This window comes from Sphaeramia orbicularis, chromosome 4 (assembly GCF_902148855.1).
Source record: "Sphaeramia orbicularis chromosome 4, fSphaOr1.1, whole genome shotgun sequence".
In the NCBI taxonomy this organism is placed as follows: Eukaryota; Metazoa; Chordata; class Actinopteri; order Kurtiformes; family Apogonidae; genus Sphaeramia; species Sphaeramia orbicularis.
Genome location: NC_043960.1, coordinates 30,425,734 through 30,451,143, shown reverse-complemented (window position 1 = coordinate 30,451,143; position 25,410 = coordinate 30,425,734). Strand labels below are relative to the sequence as shown.

Here is a 25,410-nt window from a genome sequence, read left to right as displayed (position 1 = left end):
TGTAGTTTTTAAAATTTTTATGGAATGTCCTTTGTGGTGGACAGTTTTCTTGTGTTTTCTTTTCTTTTTTTTTTTTTGTATAAAGTTGTGAAACTCTTGTCCACAAATGTGAACAGAAAACCCATAGCTGGGTTTTAGGAGGATACTGTTAATTGGTTTCATAACTCGGTTTCTTACATTAAAACTTCAAGATTAGCTGCTTTTCTTAAAATAAGCACATCAAAAAACATACCCTGCATGATTTGATTTTATAAGATAACAGGAATACAGTGCAGGTGAGTTTACCTCAAGAAATATATTCCTGATCAAAATTTGAAGACTAGTTGGAAAATTTCAAGAATTTACATTTTGCACTGTTGGATCTTAAGAAGGTTCTAAGTAGAATTTAAAAATGCAAAAAGAAGAAATTGGAATGAGACAAAATGAATTTGAGTGAGCAATTTATTGAAAACAACAGTTAAAATGAAATTAACAGTACAGTACGGAAAAAAATATTAGACCCTTGTTTTCTTCAGTTTCTTGTTCATTTTAATGCCTGGTAAAACTAAAGGTACATTTGTTTGGACAAATATAATGATAACAAAAAGAGCTGTTATTTTCCAAGGTTTTCTTGATAATAACCAAAATCACTTCAGTTCTTACATCAATAGATATGGCATTGTACTGCCAAGAACAGTGCTTTTAGGCATTCCATGTTTGTTCCAACAGGCGTTAGTACTTGATTGCATAACCATTGTTTTGATTACTTTTGATGGTCTAATAATTTTTTCCGCAACTGTATATCTATTAGTTCCTTTTTGGTTTAGTGCTAGGGTTACAGTTCAAACTGGAAACAGAATTATTTGCTTAATTTTCTCATTTTTAAGCCCATATCCCCCTGAGACCCATGAAAGCTTTTACACACTAAATAATGACCTTGATTAGAAACAGCAGGATGCAACAGTTTTTTTACTTACATTTTTAATTTAATTTTTTTTAATGGAATGTCCTTTTTTAAGTAAAACTCCTGTGAAGTGGAGTTGGAGTGAAACTCCTGTCCCCTACAGAGGACAAAAATGCATGACAGGTGACAGGTGTCATAGAGAATTGTGACCCCATGAAAATCTGACCACCAGGTCACTTTTCAAGTATGGAAAACTGACTCCTCCCATAGAATTTTGACCCCTTATATGAATTTGTACTGTATGTTAATAAAAGTGCTCTAATTCATTTCTATATCATAATAAACTTAAATATATGTGTATAATTTGAAATTTTCACCAGAAACTACTAAATTAATGTATTCATATAGCCATTGAAGTAAATAATCTGTGTTCATTTTAGAGCTGACATGAAATCTACCCTAAATTATGAAAAAATTGTGAAAAAATAAGGTTTTATGTTTTTATTTTCTAATATATATATTAATTTAGTAATATTTGTAACAAAACCAATGTAACTCTGAATGGGTGAAAACAGATTACAGTAAAGGTTATGGGATTTGAGTCAATAACAGTTTTTTGGGGTAAATAGCAGGGGTTAATCACAGATTCTCAAATACTTCTGAAGTTGGAAGGGTAGATTTTCAGTTTTCATCCACCTGCAGAACAGCTCCCTCTTGTGATCTCCTTGTGTTACTTTAACCACCATGTGTCAAGACAATGTCAACAGACATGCAATGATTCTATTTATTTGTGTGTATTTAATTTTTTCATTTTCTGTATAAATTGTCGTACATTTAAATTACATTTCAATAAATAAGACTAAGTGTTCCCTAAATTTACTCCATAACACAAACAAAGATGACGTGTAAATTAACCCATAAAGACCCAGTCCCACTTTTGTAGCAATTCCCAAATTATTTTTTCTCTATATTTAACCTTAATTATGTGATTTATCGTCATTTATTGTAACACTATCCTCTTTATTTTGTGTTTTTCCAGTAAAAGTCATGTATTTTCCTATATTTGATTTACCGATCATGTAGATGTTCTTAAAAGCTCAGATTAAAGTTGAGGGTTATTATATCAGAAACAGAGAACACTGAAGGAAAAGTGACTTTTTCAGTAAATAATCCAAAACATAAAACATGATATGATTTGAAGTGAGAAGAATTCAGTATTGGTTCATTGTTTTCTCCATTTTTTTCCATCAGTGCTATCTTTAGATTGATTTCAGGATCTAAAGCGAATACCATCAAAGAAAAGTGACAGGACGAACAGCATCAGGATCAAATCAGAGAACAAAAGAGATGTGAAGACGCCAAAGATGAGGAAACAAAGTCACAAAGAGAGGAGATGATGAAAAGTGATGTCACAAGTGAACAGGCAAAGTATAATGTGTAGGTGAGATAAGAAATGAGAGATACAGCCAAGACCACAAAGAGAGAAAAGATAACACATTTTCTATGCATGTGATGAGAGGTCAAAGTTCAGTCATGATTTGATGTGATCTGATTGAATCACAGCTTGAAAAAGAAGTGGTTTTCTGAAAATGGATTATATCACTTGACTTGGATCAAACCAACAGTATGTTTTGTGTGAGGATTATCCTGATCCTATGCAGAAGTCTGGATTCCAGCTGGATTTCTGGAAGAAAATGAAAAAAAGAAAAAGAAAAAGGTCAAATTATACAATTTGGGTCACATAGTATTTCTGCATTTACAGATATTTTGTATTTGATGTGTTTTGATATTAAAATTATGCAGTATGCCGTTATGCCTTTCACTACACTAAAGTAAAAAAGACATTTTGTCCTCATAAATAACCTATAAAAAGGAATCAAATTGAAGAGATTTAATTTATCAGTCCCTTATTACTTTTTAAAAAACACAATCACGAGAGATGTCAAAGTATAGATTGTTCTTGTATTTGCTGTTGGGAAAGTATAATGGAAGGTTTACTGTGACATTACGTCATTGTGATATTTAGTCGTATTTAGAGAATAATCTGAATACAGTAATCATGAAAACATCATCCTAGACAAGATTAAGGTGATATTTTCAGAAAAAAAAAATCAACATAAGTAAGTATCTCAATTTATCCTTGATACTGAAGACAGAAAAGCCCCATGGTGGAATGTGCTGTAGTTAATTTGTTCTAGATATGATGGCCTTGACTGTTCCTCATCACCACACAGTCGGCATGGAACTTGTTTCTTTTTCTTTTCACATCTGGCAAGAAAGTTATGTTTTCAGGGTCATTTGTGTGTCCATCGGTGTGTCACAGTTCAAGACCAAAATCTCAGGTGCTTGTCATAAATCTGCTACATTACAAAAATGCTCTTTTTTCAATAAAACATGACACATGGATAAAGAGGATGATACAGCATTACCCATAAAGACCCAGTGCTACTTTTGTGACAGTTCCCAAATTAATTTTTCTCTATATTTAACCTTTCCTAAGTCATTTATCACCGTTTATTGTAACATTATCCTTCGCATTTTGCATTTTTTCTGTGAAAATTAGACATTTTCCAATATTTAATTCACTGATCGTGTAAATGTTCGTAAAAGCTCAGATTAAGATAGAGGGTTATTATATCAAAAACTGAGAAAACTGAAGATAAAGTGACTTTTTCCATAAAGTCTGTCATTAACTAAACACAAACCCAGTGTGTCCATCCACTGTCATTGATCCAACTCCATGGGTTTTACTGGTGAATCAATGTTGTAGAAGAGGACGGTGTTTCCATGGTAACTACAGAGCCTCTGAACGTCCAAACGGGTCATGTCTGATGACCATGAAAAGATGAATAACTGAATTTTACACCAATTACTGACATGTACTGATAGGATTAGTGGATCAAAAGGTATTAAACAGTTTAGATCAGTAGATGGTTTTGGTTGCCGGCGATTGTTTATGTGTTACGGTATCACAGAAGTCATCCTATAGAAAAAAAGATAAGGCATGAAACACAAGAGGGCACTCAATTCAGTTTTATTATCTGAAGTAGAGTGAAATCTTCTGTGTTTGACTATATATAGAAAGCACACACTAACACCATCGCTGTGAGCAGGGTTTGAACCTGCGCGGGGAAACCCCATTGGATTTCAAGTCCAACGCCTTAACCACTCGGCCATCACAGCTCCCCAAGTTAGCCCTATATCAAGCAAGTGACTGTTTTTGGTCATTTCCACATACATTACAAGACAATGACAGCATCAGTTCCAGTGAGGACAGTGAGTCAATAATCTCAGGTCCAGTGTGGTCTACAGGGTCTGTAAGGTCCACCTCTGCATGAACAGTGAATGTACCTGCTTTGTTAGGTATCATGAAGTAATGGTACTAATGTAAGGAATGATGTTCAAAGGGATGATGTGGATGTGGACAGGGGTCTGGATCAGCACTTATGTTGGTCTAATGTTCTAAAAGTGATGTTCTAATGTTCTAAAATACATACTCCTTTTACATTACATGTGTTTGTCTTGTATTTTTTTTATAATTAATTCTTGCATTTTATTTTATTTTATTTTATTTTATTTTATTTTATTTTATTTATTTATTTATTTATTTATCTATTTATTTATTTATTTATTTATTTTTCCCCACTTACAGGTATGGAGCCAAATATGGTAACTTCACTGACCCTGATTTTCTGCATAATTAAAAAAAAAAAAAAAAAAAAAAAAAATCAAATTTCACAAAAGTTATGAAGTCTTGTTATGTCCTTCAATAACACACTCATGTTGAAATGTTGAATTTCAGAGTCTTTCTATGAGTGCCCTATAAAGGGTTAATTTTTATTTTCATTTTTTCAAGGAATTTTGATGTTTTCTGTAGCTGCAAAGGTCAGTAAAGTCTTGCTCTAATACACCCGTTCAGATTCAGACCAAGAATAACTTGATTAGTCTGAGGGGAGCCTGAAAATAAAAAATGAAAAAACAAAATTGAAAAGCAAGTCAAGAGAGGTTCAATAAATAGCTTGGAAAATCACAGGTGGATTTCAGGTTCAACATGTTCATGACAGAGCATTGGACGTTTGGGCTGGTGGGACATGACTGAAAGGAAAATATACTTGACATAAACTAAATTAAACAGTGAGAGGGAATCTGTAATGAAAGAGAGAGAGACAGAGACAGACAGACAGACAGACAGAGAGCTCAGAGACAATCAGTGGAAGTCAAGACTTTAACCAAGGCAAGGCAAGTTTATTTGTATGGCACATTTCCGCAACAAGGCAATTCAAGGGGCTTCACACAGGACATTGAAATACAATGACAGGGAAAAAGAAACACATTTAAAACATTATAAAATAAACATGTAAAAGGTGATTAAAAACAGCAAGTAAGAAAACAACACATAAAATCCAAAAATATAAAAACACACACATATTAAAGTAAGAGTTGCAGTGCAGAGTTTCGAAGGAGAATATAAAATGTAAAAAGTCAAAAGCCTTTTAGTCAAAGGCAGCAGTGAACAGGTGAGTCTTTAACCTTGACTTAAAAGAACTCAGACTCTCAGCAGACCTGATATTTTCTGGTAGTTTGTTCCAGATATACGGAGCATAGAAACTGAACACTGATTCTCTATGTTTAGTTCTGACTTTTGGAACACAGAGCAGACCTGCACCAGACGACCTGAGTGGTCTGGATAGTTCATACTGGACTAGAAGGTCTTTGATGTATTTTGGGCCTAAACTATTCAGTGCTTTATATGCTAGCAAGAGAATTTTAAAGTCTGCTCTCTGAGAGACAGGGAGCCAGACAGGGAGCCACTTGAACATCCATTCATTCATTCATTCATTCATTCTTTCATTCATCTGAACCCGCTTTATCCTCACCAGGATCATGGAGGTCTCTGGAGCCTATCCCAGCTACTTATGGGCGAAGGCAGGGTACACCCTGGACAAGTCGCCAGTTCATCACAGGGCTGACACACAGACAAACAACCAATCACTCTCACATTCACACCTATGGGCAATTTCGCTTGAACATCGTAGCGCTGGTAAATGACTGATGTACTGTTTTTTACATCTAGACAGGCCAATCAGACATGGAGTTGGACTGTGGTGTCTTCTGTAGCTGCAGTGATCAGTCGAATTGGGATCTAACATGTTCTCTGTTGTCAGTCGACAGATGTTCAGTGAAGCTGTTTAGGGCATCAGGATTAAGCAGGGGAAGCACATTGGATTTTTAACACTGACTGTGGGATGCAAACTGCACGTGGACAGACGACCCATTTCTGAACAAGTAAAGTTCTTCTATTCTTCAAGTGCTGTTGGAATTCTTGACCTGTTATCAGTTTTTTCTGTCCTCTCTGCTCCTTGGTTGGAGGCGAGGTTGTACCTTCTACTTTGCAATTATTATTTGTAGTCAAACTATGAAAAATATTTTAGAAATTACGAGGAAGAACATCACAGTTACGGGGAAAAAAATCAATGTAGAGAGAAATTAAGAAAAAAAAATCTCTGAGGCATTTTGGAAGCAAAGATAATAATTTAAACAAAACTAACCAATGCAATTCAATGATATTTATCACAATATAGAACCATATCATGATATTTGTCATTATATTCTTCTAGCCCAGACCCCTGTTAGAAAAGAAACACCTTAATTCAACATATGTGAATACTGTTGTCCATATAGTGTATATATGCAAAGATTTCTTGCTTAAATCCCATAATCCCATAATGCATTGCTAACACTAACATCAAACATAAATGAAGGTCTAATCCCACAGCCTGAACCTTCAAATACACATTTAAAATTAACCCTTAAAGACATAGACCTTCTGGCTCTGACTTCTAAATTAATCCATTTGCTTCACTGACTGTTTACCTAACAACTAATTATTTGACTGGTTGCTTATTTTCATATTCAGCAAATTCTGTGAAAACCTGTGAGGTGACCTTGTTGTGATATTGGACTCTACAGATAAAACTGAATTGAACTGAATGGAATTAAATTAATTTTTCCTCTACATTAAACGTTTTCTATCCTTTTCCCGTTTTGTATTTTTTTGTGAAAATCTGGTATTGTCTTAGATCTAATTCACTGACCATGTAAATATTAACAATAATAATAATAATAATAATAATAATAATAATAATAATAATAATAATAATAACAATAATTCAAAGGTTCAAAACAGAGGAAACTGCAGAAAATATGACTTTTTTCAGCAAATTTGTAAATAATTGAAGGTACAAACAAGCTTCTGAGTTTCTGAATGACAAAATAAGAGCACACTTGATCGTGAAAAGCTAAGATATTGCATTTTACCTGATATTATTTAAATGTTTTAAAAGGATTAGAAGGCCAAAAGCTGTCTAACATTTTAGACTAATGGATGCTTTTGTTCACCAGTGGCTGTTCAGGTCTTTGAGGGTTAAGATGACCAGTGAAAATATCCTTCCAAAAGCAGAAAATATCTTAATTGTGTCTGAACACACACACACACACACACACACACACACACACACACACACACACACACACACACACACGCTGTGGTTGTTCATTGTGTGTGTGTGTGTGTGTGTGTGTGTGTGTGTGTGTGTGTGTGTGTGTGTGTGTGTGTGTGTGTGTATCGGGATAAAGACAGTGTCTCATGAGTGAAATGAAATATCTCCCAGCTGAGGAGATGATGCTTGTTTTCTTCATGACATCATCCTGATTTAATCTAATATGGGCTGAACATAAAATTATTTATCTCCTGCATTTTCAGTGACTGGCAAGTATTTTCCAGTAATTAATGTAGTTACAATGTAGTTGCTCATAAAATCTAAGTGAATACAAACATTATTATACCAAAACACAGAAGAAAAAGGTTCTTTTACAGCAAAATAACAAATGTTTATAACCACTGATGTTGTTTCCATGTTAACTACAGAGCCTCTAAGGGCCCAAACGGGTCAAATCTGATGCCAGTGAAAAGCTGAGAAACTACATTTTAGCAGAATTATTTCAATATCTTACAAGAAAGTTGAAAAGTTCTCAAACATATTAGATCAAAGGATGCTTTTGGTCATCTAGGTGGGGGTTAAAAAGGGTTAAAGCTTCATTGATTTGGTGATGATACACAACATTATCCGTTTTTCTTGGCTGCATAATTGTAACGTTGTTCATGTGTATTAATGAATTATTATTTGTGCAGAAACCGAAGTTGATTGATATGACGCTGCGAGATAGAAAACCACAGAGATCACATGTTTACTGACCATCAGGTTATATTACCAAAGCAGGTAATTCCCCCAGGGGCCTCCCATTTGTAAATGTATATGTAAGAAAGAAAAAAAATGTATCAATATCATCTGAAGTGGGTTCTGTATTGATATGTAATTTGAGTTTCCTGGTCAGTACCTGTGTCATGAAACTGATGCAGCTGCTTTTCCTACTAAAATAAAATAAAATAAAATAAAGAGTGTTTTTATGTCACGTTTCCACTGATTTGAAGGTACATTTATCTTCTGTGTATTGTAATCTAAATGGCATGATTTGTTCCCTCTTAAGTAAATCAAAATTATTTTTTTTTTTGTCTCCGATTTGTATTTCCAGTCACAGGTTATTTCTGAGTGGTTTGATTCCTCTCTCTCTTTGTTAAAGTTCTATATTCTGTCTGTGTCCTCAGGTAGGCTCTAGATGGGAGTGTCTGTGTTTCTGTAGATCTGTGATGCATTGGAGACCTGTTCAGGGTGCCCTAGAGCATGCTGGGATTGGCTGCCATTCTCACCAGACCTTCAAATTAATAAAACTGCACCGATCGCTACCTCAGCTGACAGAAATGCTGCTAATGAAAAAAGCGAACATACAGTGTGTGTGTTTTTTTTAATTGACATGAACGCATTACTACTTGAAACAGGCAGAGCTCGATCCGTCTGCGTCAAGTCACTAAAGTCAGCGAGATAAATACCGGAAGTAAAGTAATTCTGACTTCCAGATAAAACACTCAAACTTTATTTATTTATTTATTTATTTATTTATTTATTTATTTATTTATTTACTTGGTGTCTTAGGTTTCATTTGCTTTTGTCTAACCAGCATATAGTGGGTTCAGTCAGCTGACACTCATTGGTGCTGGATAAACCATTGTAACAGTACAATAGAAGGAAATAACTTTTTCTTTTCATATGCATCTAAATAGTTCATCATAGCTTTCATTTAATGGAACAGGTAGTGTAGGTATGCATGCTGAGGCTGAAAAGAAAGCAACTACTTTAAAGCTATCATATATTTGTAAATAATAATAATAATAATAATAATAATAATAATAATAATAATAATAATAATAATAATATTTTTTTTAAAAATATATGGTAACCAAGAAATTATGATGATATATTCTGAAAGCTAAATTCTTCAATGCATAAATATTTTCTAAAACACTTGGACTAATAAGGTTTGGTTAGTGGTGTTTGACTTCACATAGAATCTAAATGTACATGCAACTTTAAGCCACAACCGACATTTTTATTGTTCTATTAACATCACTTTTGCAAAAATCTTTAGTCATATATGCTATTTTCCAATAGTTCAATTTGGAAACAAAACAGGGAGGCGACTGCGTCTCAATGAAACTACATGGGTTAAGCTGATTTACGTGAAGTAATGCCGGTTAGTTAGTGGAGCTTTTATTGTGAAGCCCTACACCGGAAGTTGTCGTTGCTAATGTTGCTAGCTTTGCGCTGATCTGGAAGGAGTGACTCGTTGACTGCGGCGACCGCAATTTTGGAAACATGGGAGACATTGTGGGATTTATTCTAAAGGACTTTTAAGAAGCACTGGGAAAATGGCAGAGAGGTGAGTCGGAGCACACACATTGGGTGTTTTTCTGTTGTTTTTTTTAATCGATGCTGTCTTATCACAGCGAGCTAACAGCGGTTTCCCTGTGCTGCCGAGCGCGAGACGGGTGTTAGCTAGCTCGCGTCTCTTTCGCTCACACGATATAACAATTTCCATAATGAAAAACATGTCTTTTTATTGAGCCTTGTTGCCGGCTTCGTTGCTGTATAGTTGGTTGTGGGCTTGACACGTTTCTGTGGGTATTTCCCCGGCGTAAGGAGCAGTGGGGAAGGGACGGAGGCTGCTGGGTATGGCTGATGATGATGATGATGGTGATGATGATGATGATGATGCTGTTGCACCTGTCGGACTAAATTGCCGTCTCTTTGCTGGAATGCAGCTGACCTCCCCGTCGAGCTGGATGCTAGTAGCAAACCACCCACCTATGGACGTGCCCGTGCCGGTGTGGGTGGACGCCTGGCCGGTCAGGTTACCCACAATCCCCCCTCAGCATCCCTCATTCTGTCCTGACGGATGGAGGCGCCTCCCATGAGGAGAAGCTGAGGAAATGTAGAAAATGTGGCTCCATCCTGTTACCTTTGGAGCACCATCTTACTTAGAAGCAGGGCCAGGGCTCATTAAGATGATTTACATTTAGACCAGTCTGAATTTTTCATTTAAATTAATCTTATGGGGTTTTTTTTTTTTTTGCAGAGATAATGACTAACCTTTGCTACTATGAAAGAGCCAGCTACAATAACTAGTGGCACCAGCTGGTCCATAAAGATACCACATTATAGCAGCATTAAATGTTGGAATCTAACTATGTACATTTACGCAAGTGCTGTACTTAGAGAGAACACATCCCAGCAAAACCAAAAGTGGACCAAAAACTATGTCCATGTGGGATACAGTGCAGCGAGTAGTCTTGAAATTTGGTATGTCTCTCTAAAATAATAATAATAATAATAAATAGAAAATGCAGATTAGAGGTTTAGTATCTTTTTTTTTTATTTTAACAGCTCCCATGGTCAGTTAATACAATAACCATATCTGGTGGGTGCTTTTTTTTTTTTCTTTTTTTTTTACAGTTTTACGTGTGAATATGCACTGCTATTAAACAGTTTCTATATGCACTTTCCATTTGTGCTTAAAAAATCCTATTTGTTTTACATGCATTTAAGAAAGGAACGTGGCAAAAGTCTTTTTATGCTTGGAAAAAGGGGAAAGTCAATACATTGTTTTTAGATAAAAATGTGATTGAGTAATCAAATAATGACTAAATGTGATTAAATGTGTACATCTGTGGGCTGATGAGCAAACTGCAACATACTTTATTCGTACTAACTTATTATTTTAATAAATGCAAACTATTTACATTATTGCACAGTGTCTTAGTTTTGATGTTCAGTTCCTCAGCATTTTACACTATCTATATAAAGTAGTAGCCTAATATAAATCTTACTTCTACAGTTTTACTACCATTGAAGCAGTTTGGTCAGGGATATAAAAATACTGATGTGTGGTAAAAATGAAAGAGGGGGGCTATATATATACATATATATATATATATATATGATATCCTTCTCTGAATTGTCATATTCCTGCTTTGTTTACAGAACATGCTGTGCATTACAGTCACATTTTACAACACAGTATACACTTTAATCTTTATTAACCCTGAAGCTTAAATATAAATGTCAGAGCCTGAAAAGTACCAAGACAATCAGATAGGTCAGCCTTTGGCCAATGGATATTTGGCTCAACAGGTAGCACTTTAGACTGCAATGCAGAAGACCGGGGTTTGAATCCCAGCAATTTTTTCTGCAGATTTTCAAACGGGGGTGGGGGGGTATGTCACCGAGGGCACCGGTAGGTAAATCCGCCAGGTTTACACTAAACTCTTCAGTAACTTCATTTTCTTTAACCTGGCCTTTTTGGGTCCACCTGGCCTCTTCCTGCCCTCCATCACCACCCACCAACTTGTGCTAATGCTCCAGAAAAGACGACTCATGGGCCAAACTAACTTAAACATTTGGGAGGAAAGAATTCCCTCAGATGGTAGAACCCATTGAATCTACTGTGATGTAGGGGGCTGCACTGTCAGAGAAATGGAGAATGAATGCATAGTTGAATGGAGAATGAATACAAGAAGATTAGAGAAGTGACAGATAAGTGTCAAAATAATTTTTCCCATCCAACCAGCCCAAAAGTCCAGATTGACATGAGCCGGCCCATTGGGAGTCCTCCCAAATCTCTCGATTTGCCACTCCACCATTGTATACATAGGAAAACAGAATATGGTGAATGTAATAAATATAATGTACTCAACCACTGTTTATTATTTTCCCTATTGAGCAAAGCCATTTTATTCTTGTTGATCATGATTCATTAACAATGAGGAGTAAATGAAGATTATTTCCCCTTCAATTTTTGTTGTTGTTTCTGATGCATCCTTCATTATAGTATATTCATAGTATATTTCAAATAGTGGAACGGTTCTTCACTGCTAGATGTAGTTTTAGAGTTTGTTGATTGTAAAACCCTGGTCCTGCTATTATTTTTCTTTCAGTAACCAGTGGCAGAAGTCAACCTTCTATTGGATGAAGGGTGCCTTGGTTTATTGGTTAAATGTCCTATTAAAACCACAGATGGTGTATTATTATATGCCCAGCAGCTCATCACTCCTTCACAGTTTTAGTCCAGAGTTGATTTAAAATTCACGAAGCTAAAACCATCTTTCTCAATGCCATTCTCTGGAGCAGCTCAAAGATGGACTAATAATGTCCATGTTTCCCGTGTTTATTGCTTTTAAAATGAGGGTGTGTTCTGCAGACAGCGGCGGCTCCTCCCAATGGCAGCAGACATGCTCATTAGCCTGAGTTAATAATTAATGAGTGTTAAATTAGTGTTGCAGGGGTCAACAGTAGCCTCATGTAAATCAGGGCCAGAGGCTCTGCCCTCTGGACTCAGGAGCATTACACAAATCCCAGTGTGTTTGTCTGAGTCCTATCAAACACATCAGAGGCTTAGTTCACTCAGCCTATCGATGTGATCCAATGCACTGTTATCATCCACAAGTGCACAAATAATTGATGATTGAATCTGGTCTTGTGAAGAGTCCAAATAGGTGTTTACAAATGTTGAGCTGTTTGTGTGTTGACAATTAAACCGAGGTTCTGTGACTTTCTGGGTATGCTGTGTGTTCAGTATTTCATTAAAGGTTTAGTGGATAACTCTGTAAATAGTGACAGAACATGAAAGGCAGGGTTTGAATTACAGGTTGGATGGGGGATCTGACCCTGTGATTAATATCTTCATCCCCTAAAGATGTCAAAACAAAGGGTTTGTGCATATACACAGAGATGTATCCTATCTTGTAGTCATAAATGTTAAATCTGGGCTAATTCTTAACCCAGAATTGTCTTGTAATTTGTAGTATTTAGGAATAACCTTAACTTGAACCTTTGTTGAACATGTCATATGCCTCCCTCACCTCCATCATTGCAGTGTCTGAGCTTACTTTGGTTGCACAACGTGAGTTTCTGATTTATATTGTGTCATATTATGTTTATGTATCAACTCTAGTGTTTGTAGCTTTTGCTTTGACAGAATTTGCTGGAGAACTTGAAGATAAAGGTATCTGTGTAGTAAACCCCACGGCATCCTACAAGAAAGTAGAAAAACACTCATCTACACTAGTACACATGCTTTATGTGGGTGAAAACTTACAGTGTTACCACATCGGCACACTGCAGCTTTTACAGATGACAGAAATACACTTGGTGCTTTTTAGAAAACTGTTCTCCATCAAGACGTCATGAGAGTTTTGTGTAAAGCTGAGCCTTCAGATTTCTGTATGTAGGAAAACCCTGATCTAGCTTAGGTTTCACTAACTTAGTCCTGTCTGTTATTGTGACCAGTGTGGGATCTGTAATGCTGAGTTTTGATTTCTTTTTATTATAATGTTAGGTGCAGATGCTGTATGGCAACTGTGTTCCTGTATTGCTCTTTCGCAGACTTGAGGTTGGGACCCAGAAGGGGTCATGATGCTGTTATTATTGGATTGCTGAGTAGTAGAGGAAAATGTAGAACAATAATAGGATCATTTTCTGAACTGAAATACACTGTTGCCCATAAAGGTGGAAGAACTTTGTTTCCTTCTTTTTATTCCTATTTCTACACATCAGTAATTACCTTTGACCAAGTTCAATGATTACATACGGAGTCCCAGTTACACTTTATCTATCATGAATAAATCACATAATAAATAAAAATAATGAATAAATCATGTCATGACAGGAGGTAAAAAAAATATTGTATTCCAACTTTATGGGCAACAGTTTGGAAGATGCCATGTAAGATGCAGAGAAGAATCAGTTGTAAAAGACAGAAGATGAAAAATAAATATGACATAAAAAATGTAAAAGGTAAATTGACATTAAAGGAGCAACAGAACAAAAACTATGTAGAAGACAATGAAAATGACAAAACATGAAAAAGAGACTTTCAGTGACAGTGTTTTGACAGTAGAGTCAGTAAAAATGGGAATTCATTATATATTTTGTGAGTTTGGGTTTTGAGGAGAGAAAATCTCTTGAGTGATGAGAAAAAGTTTAGAACTTGTTGCTTTACCGGCTTTAAATGTAATTTTGTGGAAGTGATTTTCTGCTTTTGCTGTGTGTGTGAGTCAGATATGCTGTCATTTTGGCTCTGGAATATTTTGTTGGTGACCCCTGAGTCTGACTAAAAGTTGTTGTGTGATACATGTCCTATGAGCTGGTGTAATGGATTTATCACCCACAGAGTAGAGATGGAAAACGCTGACCTCACACACACCCCAGCTGTCATTGTATAATTTGCTGTGTAAAGCTTTGATGCTGAGGTAGGGTTGCATGGCTATATTTTATTTGTTACCAGCTTCAAAATGTGTTTTTTTTTCAGTGTGAGCACATACTGTTATCATTGTAAATACACTGTTTACTGGTTCTAAATGGCTGATCTGCTGGAATCCTCCTCATAATCTCTAAAAGGTCTCTAGTCAGCCCAAAGCCTAAACTGTCAAGTAAAATGTGAAATATTTGGATGTGTGTATTTGTTTTTGTGTGTCTGGGACCTGTCCCATGAAACCAGTCTATGTTGAAAGTCTGACATAAGGGAGGCGTTCATTCCATTCAGTCCATACGTTCTGAACTCATCATCTTTGACAGCTGTAATTCTTGGCTGTTTGACAGGTTTTTTATACATCACAGAATTTTCTGTGGAGATGACCTGACGAAGGTGCTTCATTTACTTATCTACAACTGCATTTTTTCATGGCAACATACTTACACAAACTCTGGCAGGTTAAAGAGGACAACATTAACACGGTCAGTGTTAACAGACCAAAAAAATACTCTCTCTCTCTCTATATCAGAGGCAATTCCTCATAGACTGCAAGGGAAGCTCGGCTTCCCCTAAAATTACGAAAATTAAATGGTTAAACATGTACGGTTGTGTTGACATTTCATTGACTATAAATGTGTTAGAACACGTTCTCTCAAAGACGAGTTCGTTCAGAATCAGCTTTATCACAAATCAACGGATTCGATGTTGTTCACTTCTCATACATTCCTGTTGCACTGTTTTCTCATACGATCTATGGTCGATGCATTTGCCCGTAGATGCTCAGCGTCCATGGACTTCAATGGGACTTCATGGAACAGTTTTTTTCATTGCCTCAAAACTGGACGGTAATTGGATAAATGCCACGATGTTGTCCCGCCCCCAGACGCTCTGCGTCTCTGGGGTGAATAGAGCTGTGGGCAGATCTTGGCTGGGCTGGACGCCAGGCTTCCACGTGCTGATTGGAGGATCAGTCGAAAGGTTGAATCCCGTTTGATTGACAACTATTTTGAGATCTACTCCTTCACTCGACAGACTTCAGTTTAATACCGTCGCGCATTCTGCTTGTGAAATCGAGAGAGAAACCACTACGAAATAACTTGTTCATTTCTTGCACTGTAAATAAAACACACTCATTGTACTTCCTTGTTTCAATTTAATATAATTTCAACGTTTTCTTCTTTACTTGGTACGATAAAGTCACTGACCATTTTCTTAAAAAGGAATGGAGGACCGAATTTATGTTTAGATAACTTGACATTTTTTATGTAAGCCGACAATGAGCTTCCCTTCTCTGAAAGACGAGCAGACGAGTGTATGTATATGAATATAAATATATATATATATATATATATATATATATATGTGTGTGTGTGTGTGTGTGTGTGTATGTATATATATGTATATATATATATATATATATATATATATATATGTGTGTGTATATATCAGGGTAGAGACTGCGATCTGGTAGGATCGGCGATTCTACCAGTTGAGACTCCGATCGTAGTCTCTACCGGTAGAAACTCCGATCAGAGTCTCTACTGGTAGAAACTCCGATCCTGCCAGTAGAAACTCCGATCGGGTTAGGGTTAGGGTTAGGGTCAGAGACTCTGATCGGAGTTTCTACTGATAGAGACTACGATCGAAGTCTCTACTGGTAGAATCGCAGATCCTACCAGATCGCAGTCTCTACCCTGACATATATATATATGTGTGTATATATATGTGTATATGTATGTGTGTGTATATATATATATATGTGTGTGTGTGTGTGTGTGTGTGTATATATATATATATATATATATATATATATATATATATATATATATATATATATATATATAAAATGAAACAAACAACATTTTAATTGTAAACTATAATACACTTTATTTACAAATAGAACCTAGTGGTACTCCCCACCAATATATGGTACAGTGAAATCGACTGAAATTGACAATAGTTACTCAAGGTATGTAAGACTGAAAATGTAAAATTATGACAAATTATGGAATTATGGATAATTTGCATTAAACATGGTATAAAAATAACATTATAGCAGCAGGATTCCATTCTAGGCTGGCCTAGAATAGAATTCCATTCTGGGCCGGCCCGATTCCGTTTTGGGCCTCGACATATATATATATATATATATATATATATATATATATATATATATATAGATATATGTATATATGTATATATGTATGTATGTATGTATATATACATATATATATATATATATACACACACTATAAATACTTTCACTAATTAATGCTTCAAACCACCCATAGTGCAATGTTCTCTGTTAAAAGAAAACTGTGTTCACACTGCCATACAACTCATTTCACGTGAATAAAAGGTCTTCGAAAGGATATTAACACACATTTGGACATTTTACACCCACAAAAGCTTTTTTCCAGAAAAGCAGCTTTATTATGAATAAATAATTGATATCAGAGAAAATAAAACTAACTCCCTGACACTTCATTAGAAGCTGTAGACACACACTGGTTTAACTACCTGTGTGTTTTTTGTGTACACATTATATTTAATTGCACATTATGTGAAAACCTCTGCTTTTGCTTCTGTTAATGAAGATATCCTACATTTCCCAGGAAACCTTTCAGTAACCTTCAGTGAACTTGATATGTAGGTGAATGCGTGGTCGCAGCTGCTGGTCTTTGTCAAATCTCAGCATGTTCTGTGGTTGCTCTTATATCTGTTGGGGTAATTTGACTGTAATGGTAATGTGCGTGTTTCTTCTGTGGTTTATAGATATATTGTGCTTTGTAGATCAATGATTAATAGGTCTACAAAGAAGCTGTTAACATCTCTAAAACTCTTTGCGGTAGTGGTGGAAATATTTTGTGGGTACAGAAATCCTTGAGCAGCTGCAGCCTCCTCTTCTTATTCCTTCAGTGGTCAGCACTCAGCTTGGGGCCGCCTTGAAAAATGTTGTTGACATCCATCCATCAATCCACACATGGCAGCTCCACACTGCACGCGTCGACTTGTCTGCCAGCCAGCGGGACATCTGATCCCAGCAGCAGGGTGGGGCGCTGAGTTGTGTTGTGCCAGCAGCACGTGGTTCAGATATTCACCTAGATCGGACCACAAAGCTGTGGCCGGATCTGTCACATGTCATCATGCTGTCTCCGGTGTTTCCTGCTCCAGGACACAAAGAGCCCAGGTGCTCAGCAGGACTGTGAGCAGAGGGTGGGGTGTGGAATTCAAGTCCAGGTTTCACCTGCGCTTTATCCAAAACAAGGAGCAACAACTACAACATGAAAACAAAGACAATGTGGAAGCATCTTAAAGTATAATAACACTAACAGCTGCTAGATGACTGCAAGGGAAAATGGCCAGTTCTCTAGAAATACAAAGTCACCTGCTGAAACACACTCTCAGTATTTGCATCTCTAATAAGTGTCCTGGTGGTCATTGTGGACAAGTAGCTTTAGGGCTGGTAGAATGGTATGATGTCTGCCATGTGGCAACCAGGTCGCTGGCTCAGTTGGACTTTGACCACATATTGAATCAGACTTTTTTTCCAGCCAGTTTATCTGCAGGAAATGTCTATGATGTTCCACGTGCCTTATTTTTAACATTACCTAGTTACATTCATTGACTGATTATTACATCAGTGTTGTGCACAAAGTGCTGGACCCTCATGGCTTTATAAGATACCATAAATAGAAGTTGCAATGGTCAGATTAAGTTACAGAATATTATCTATCATTCACTGTTGTTTTCAAAGTATTTTGTCCTCCCTCACACAGGCTTTGCAAATAAAATCTGCAATGACAAAAATTCCTTGGTTATATTTTTCTCTATGCCAGCCTTGTGATGAACTGGCGATATGTCCAATGTTAGCTGGGATTAGTTTCTGCCCCCCCAGTGACCCTTCAGAGAGGATCAAGTAGCTACAGAAAATGAACCAAAATTTCTAACAAGTGCCTCATCACCATGGAGCCAAAAGAAATTAACATAACTGAAGGACATTTTACTTTAAATACAATCCCTATATCCTCATGAATAGAAATTTCACTTTCAGCTTCATATAACTTCACTTGAGCTATTATTAGCATCAGCTCAGTAATACATTATAGTGTTAAGTAGTATATTTTTACATTATGTGACATTGACATTAATGTTATCAACCTCAAATGTATGTGTTAATGTTTAGCACTGAAATTGCTCAGTGGCATTTAGCATGAGTTTTTAGTTAGCAGTTTGACCTGTGTTTTCTGTGAGTTAGCATTAGCCTGGTGAGTTACACCTATTGCTCTTCCCCAGCTCCACCCTCCTTTAGGGTCATTCCTGGTTCCATAATGCAGACTCAAGTCTTCAGTACAGCTGTCCACACACCAGTGGGGTAATGTCATGTTGGCTGTGTCCACTTCTTTATACTATATATACTGTGTTTCGGTGTCCAGATGGTGTCATCCCACTCATCACAAAATGTTGTTAAGGTAACTGATCCCACTGAAGAGCCATTACCAATTTTGGACTGTTATGTTACATAAACAGCAATGGTTTGTTGCAAACATGATGGATTGAAAAGCCTCTTGACCTGTATGACCTTTATCTGCAAACATTAAATGACATGGCATTTACAGCTTCTATGAAATGATATTCATATTGTTTTGTGATGTTTGTAAGTATTCTTGTTGTCCTCTGCTCACACCCTGATCAGATTTTAATGTACATTATTAGTCCTGAGCTGAAGGACACAGTCAGATTTGACCCTTTGAAGTTTTTTTGTCTTCACTTTATTTTATCAGATTCATACAGTTATAGCATTTTTAAGAAGTTCTCATTTGACCTCAGTTCTCCATACAGAACCACAGTGTTACCTGTGTGACCCCCCCCCACAGACCCATGCACAGGTGTGTGATTACAGTACAGTGCTCTGACCTTTTTCCAGACACTCACAGATGTAGCGATTACTAAAGAATTCCTGTCAGTCAGGTATTCCTCTAAATGTGGGTGTTTATGTACAGAGGCAGGCAGAGAGCAGGATCGGTTTGTTGTCGTGTTTTGGCTCCGTCTCTGTCGTGTTCCCCTCCTTATACCCACATGAAAGACTCAACTGCTTACTTCCTACTGATGTGACATTAAAGGACAGAAGTTTGGCCGCAAGGCTGCTCTCTGAGCTCTGAGGTTTTCATCTACACTATGTAATGAGTGAGCAGAGTGGTACAAATAAGAAGCAGCAGGCTTGTGCATTGGGAGGACTTGTTCTATAACTGGAGCAAATGGAAGTAAATAACATCAACTGTTGCAAACTCTCAGTTGACAGCTGTCAGTAATTAGTTTAGTGGTGATTGTAAGGAGAGAAATGAAATTTTGTCTGGTAAGATTCAGATTGTGTAATTTTTCTGTTCAACTTGCACTCACTCTCATCAGTGTCTTGAGCTCCTCAGTGTTTTAGGGACTAACTGACTAAAGGTTAAGAGGAAAACAGCTTTTTACAGTAACTGATTACAGCTACACAGTTAAATCTAGCTACATGTGTAGGATCACAGACAAAAACACTATTAAATCAGAGAGAAACATTATTAAGATTCTCCTGTCCAATCTATAAAAATTCAAGAAATGAAAGTATAAGCAAAGAGCTGATTAGCTTTTTTTTTTTTTTGTCAGGGTCTCTCTTCTTGTATTTTCATAAAACCTTCATGTTTGATTAAAACAGCAATACCAACATAATGTGCTCCCATTAAAAGCTTGTGCACTGTCAGAAGTAATAAAACAGGATGCAGTGTGTTCGTGTAACACCACATGATGAACCTATGTAACTTGCATCAGTGGATTCATCGTAAGAAGTGGTAGTCATTAAATTTTCAACTGCAAAATAAAATTCCAAATCCATTAGCGGAGCATTTCAACTCACTGATGTGCTTGGTCACATGCACTACATGTCCTTTCCTGTGTTTCTTATTGTTCATGTCTCAATGAGGCCATGAGGAACATTAATGTACAAGTGACCTGATGTGTGAATGGCAGAATACAAGCAGTACTGTAACATATGTCATGTCTGAGAAGGGCTTTGTGATGTTAATACACAGTTGTTTCACCGTTAGACCTCTGAAATAAGACTAAATGTTAAAATGTGTGCTCATAATTTACCTTTGATATCAGCTGTATGGTTATTTTGGATGTCAATCATGGCACAGAATAATTTCTTAAATTATACAGTACTTTATAGATAGTTTAATACATTTATGTGTTGCATTGAGGAGCATTGTCTGTGACCATAAGGAACATTTTTGTCATTCTGTCAAGTAAAAAATCCATTTTTAGATAGAAACGCCTCTCCTGATTTTTAAGCTTAACTCGCAGCCTTTCTTTGCCATCCCACACGAGCTCATCAAAAAGCAATTTGACACGTACATTGAATTATTCAGATATTTTAGACTCCTGTGAAAATCAGGCTTCAAAAGATGATATATCAGTGGTGCTAAAATAACTTACATTCTGATAAGGCTTATCACTTTATTGCGTAATTTCATTATTGCACCTACCTGACCTGTTTTGTGTAATTCAGATAATCATGTTCATCAGCTGTTTAAAAACAACTGGATTAACAGAAATGTCATATTTTATCACTTTTTCCACATTATTTTCCACCATTTGAGATTTCACTGGTGCTCTCATTGCGCCCGTTAGTTTTGAAGCACTTAACTTCAGTTGGTAATTTCCTTGTATATTTCAGTAATAGGCTTTGTATTTTATTTTTACATGACTCCTGTGCTAGATTTTTTTTACTGATAGGCAAAGAAATCTAAGTTTTGTTTTTTATTCCGGTAGTCAGTAGTACTGAATATCTCATATTTTTCCATTAGGTTTAATTTACAGTATGTATACAAATAAATTATTAGTAGACTTATACATGTGGCATTAAATAAACAGAAGAAGTGACAGATCCTGATTTAATGGAAAAGAAACTCTTGGTCTTTGTGTATTTTCTTTTTGTACAGTAGGAAAATGTCTTTCTCTTGTATTCTAATTCTGATATACTGGATGGTCAATTAGTAAAATGCATACTTTGTAGATTTGTATGAACTTAAAGTAGTTGGAAAGATACAATCAACAGATATATTCATCTTCTGTGAATGATAGAGGTCCAGTTGGTGTACCATTAAAACCCTGACAAATTACCCCTCTCTCATAACTTTTCTCAGTCTCATGGCTGCAGACTAAAATGTGAAATGGGCCTCAAAATATTCACACTGTGTTCCAGTGACATAATTTGTCCCTGCTGCTCTGATCTGTGCTGTGGCATCAGGAAGTCGGTGCAGAGTTTGTCAGAGGTGTAAAGGTCGTCTGTATTGACCATCCTGTCCTCACGCCGAGCATCTGAACACAACCGTCAGAATCAATCACTAGTCAATACACAGTAATTCAAACACTCATGATGACAGTGTGATTTATGTGTGCACTGTTTCAGCTCACTCAGCGGGTGTTTTCAGATAGACCTCATTATTTGCACACATACAGATCTACTTTGTTTGGGATAGGTTGGATGAGGCAGAGGGATGCTCCACTGTGATTTATTGATACATTGACAGTAGTTTGACACATTTAGCTATGGCTTTGCTGTCTATTGCAAAATAAATACAGTAGACATCCTTTACTTTGCTTGGAAAGATGAAATATCTCCACAGTTCAAACACACTCCCACTTTTTAAGATACTTTGAGTCTGTGCTATTCTCACTATCTACTCACTCACAATGTGACAAATGTTTAGAGAGATTTTTTTTAGGATATTGAGTCACCCACAGCATTTCTGATTTAACGTGGTTTGGGCGACCGATGATGATATTTGCATAGAAGTATTTCCAACACATATTTAGCATCCCACACAAGTTGGATGAATGATCACAGGAACACATTAGAACATGAAATTTGATCTATTCATCTAAGGTTTTCAAATAGCCCTCAATCTTAATTGGCTTCAAAAATATGATGCAGATCCCTTTGACACGCCCTTTAAATTCATGAAGCCACAGAGAATCTATCCTCTATCTGCCACCTTACCTCTCCCTCACCACAGTATGTTGAAATGATAGCAGTTTCTATGTTTGCCGATACTGAAGAACTGTTTTGAAAAGTGCATCTAGTATCTAAAATAGGGCTGTCAAAATTAACGAGATAATGCGGATTAATCCATCATCATGATTAATCTCATTAAAAATTTTAATGCAATTAACCCATTTACAGTGCAGAATGACTCTGAATGTCTCTGGCATTTGGGGCAGTTTGTCCAAGTAGAGTTACTGTTGCCCATGCACAAATGGGCAGTTGATCTGCTAGTGACAGGCAGCAAAACCAACCCATAAAAATGGAAGACACTAAAGAGCACGTTGGCCCTCTGGATGGGCATATAAAGACAAAAAAAACCCAAGATGGAACAGTCAGTATTATACACACTCTGGAAGAAGAAGTTTTCTTTTCACTGAAGCACTTCCACCTTAAAATATCCCATTAATGCAGAGCATACGTTAGTCAGGGATTCTGATATATATATATATATATATATATATGTGTCAGGGTAGAGACTGCGATCTGGTAGGATCGGCGATTCTACCAGTAGAGACTCCGATCGTAGTCTCTACCAGTAGAAACTCCGATCAGAGTCTCTACTGGTAGAAACTCTGATCCGAACCCTAACCCTAACCCTAACCCCTAACCCTAACCCTAACCCTAACCCTAACCCTTCTACTGGCAGGATCGGAGTTTCTACCAGTAGAGACTCCGATCGGAGTTTCTACTGGTAGAGACTACGATCGGAGTCTCTACTGGTAGAATCGCCGATCCTACCAGATCGCAGTCTCTACCCTTACATACATATATACACACACACACACACACACACACACACACACACACACACACACACACACACAGGGTGGGGAAGCAAAATTTACAATGAACATTTAGTTGTTTTTTCTCAGCAGGCACTATGTCAATTGTTTTGAAACCAAACATATATTGATGTCATAATCATACCTAACACTATTATCCATACCTTTTCAGAAACTTTTGCCCATGAGTAATCAGGAAAGCAAATGTCAAAGAGTGTGTGATTTGCTGAATGCACTCATCACACCAAAGGAGATTTCAAAAATAGTTGGAGTGTCCATAAAGACTGTTTATAATGTAAAGAAGAGAATGACTATGAGCAAAACTATTACGAGAAAGTCTGGAAGATACTATTAAAGAAGAATGGGAGAAGTTGTCACCCCAATATTTGAGGAACACTTGCGCAAGTTTCAGGAAGCGTGTGAAGGCAGTTATTGAGAAAGAAGGAGGACACATAGAATAAAAGCATTTTCTATTATGTCAATTTTCTTGTGGCAAATAAATTCTCATGACTTTCAATAAACTAATTGGTCATACACTGTCTTTCAATCCCTGCCTCAAAATATTGTAAATTTTGCTTCACCACCCTGTATATATATTTTTTTTTCTTTTTCCCGTCTTTCTTGAGTCTGTTTGCTCATGCAAAATGAAACACGATTAATATAGATTCAAAATGAATTATATTTCATTGTGATTAATCAAAATTAATCCACAGCAACCCTGTGATTAATCCAATTAAAATTTTATTTGCTTGACAGCACTAATCTAAAATCTGATGTCCCTAGATGCAGACTTGAAAAATCCTGGTCATTCCCAGTCAAAAAATTCACCAGGTTTCTTTTGTGCAAAAGTTGAATGAAGTACACCTTTATTGTAATACCTGGCCTGTTAATTGTATGTTTGCATAATTTCAAATGGTACTACACTATAAATACGCAGCTGTTTTGTCATTATTTTTCTCATACTCATCCGTCCGTGTTATAATTTATCAAGTAGTAAAAAGTAATTTGTTGTATTTGACATTTACTAGTTAGCTGTATTGTCAGTGTCTAGAATAAGTTAGTGTTTTTGTTGTCACTTTTCTCCAGCTTCATCCAATTCTCCAGTTCCTCATTCAGATGTTTTATTGTGGTGAACATTTAACTCGTGATTGATCAGCTGACTCTTCAGCTCGTAACTGCATCTTCCCAGATATGGTGATGAAGTGTGAAAACACATCTGGTACAGTAGATCATGATGAGGAGACTAAATTATTCTTGCCTCATCAATAAAAATAGACATCAGAGCCATTTTAGCAGAACGATGTACTTCTACTATTCAGTTTATGTGTAACGTAGCCCACAGCTTTGCCTATTGGTGACACAATGCAATCAAAATGATTTGCTTCAAGTCAGTCTATGGAAATTTTTGCATTTTTCATTTTTGCTACTTATTTAAAGTTCACTTGAAATTTGCTCAAAATTATGGAAACATAATTGCAGCATACAGCATGGTGTTCCAACAAGAACTGAAATTGACATTTCTGTTGAGATACAACTGTATGTAATAACATTTAACTGCTAGCTGAAACTGTTTGGTGGTGTTTAATGTAATGTTTCGTATTTTGTTTAGTTTCTTCACCAAATTAGCATTATCGTCAGCTTGGCCAGTTTTATCCACCACCCATTGTTCTTCAACAGTTACCACCTGGCACTGGCGAAAATGCCAGATCCGACATTTCACAATGGTACAAATCAATTTGTGACAACATTTTGGCCAAGTCTACTTCAGCTGAGGGTACTGTATAGGGTTCTTGGAGTATATTAGAGATGGATGACCTTGACTATATAGTACTCATTTTCTCATGAGGGTCTTATGGTTTCTCTGCCCTGTAAAAATTCATGCGCTTCCAGTTAAATGTACTGTACGTTACATGTTCTGATAGATGTGTGTCTTGCATAGAATAATTAGAAGAAGC

At 36.5% G+C, this 25,410-nt stretch overlaps 1 protein-coding gene and 1 non-coding gene across 2 annotated transcripts in view; one reads left to right on the top strand and one right to left on the bottom strand.

Moving 5' to 3' along the window:
- Positions 1-3,984: 3,984 nt before the first annotated feature.
- trnas-uga (transfer RNA serine (anticodon UGA)) lies at positions 3,985-4,066 on the bottom strand. The gene has a single exon. It is a non-coding gene; the product is annotated as a tRNA-Ser (tRNA).
- A 5,548-nt stretch (positions 4,067-9,614) lies between these two features.
- The window catches only part of arhgap39 (Rho GTPase activating protein 39), a 112,551-nt gene continuing 96,755 nt past the window's right edge, over positions 9,615-25,410 (top strand). The window contains exon 1 of the mRNA XM_030132258.1: positions 9,615-9,718. Coding sequence (XP_029988118.1) covers positions 9,708-9,718 — 11 coding nt within the window. The 5' untranslated portion in view covers positions 9,615-9,707. The remainder of the gene's footprint in view (positions 9,719-25,410) is intronic.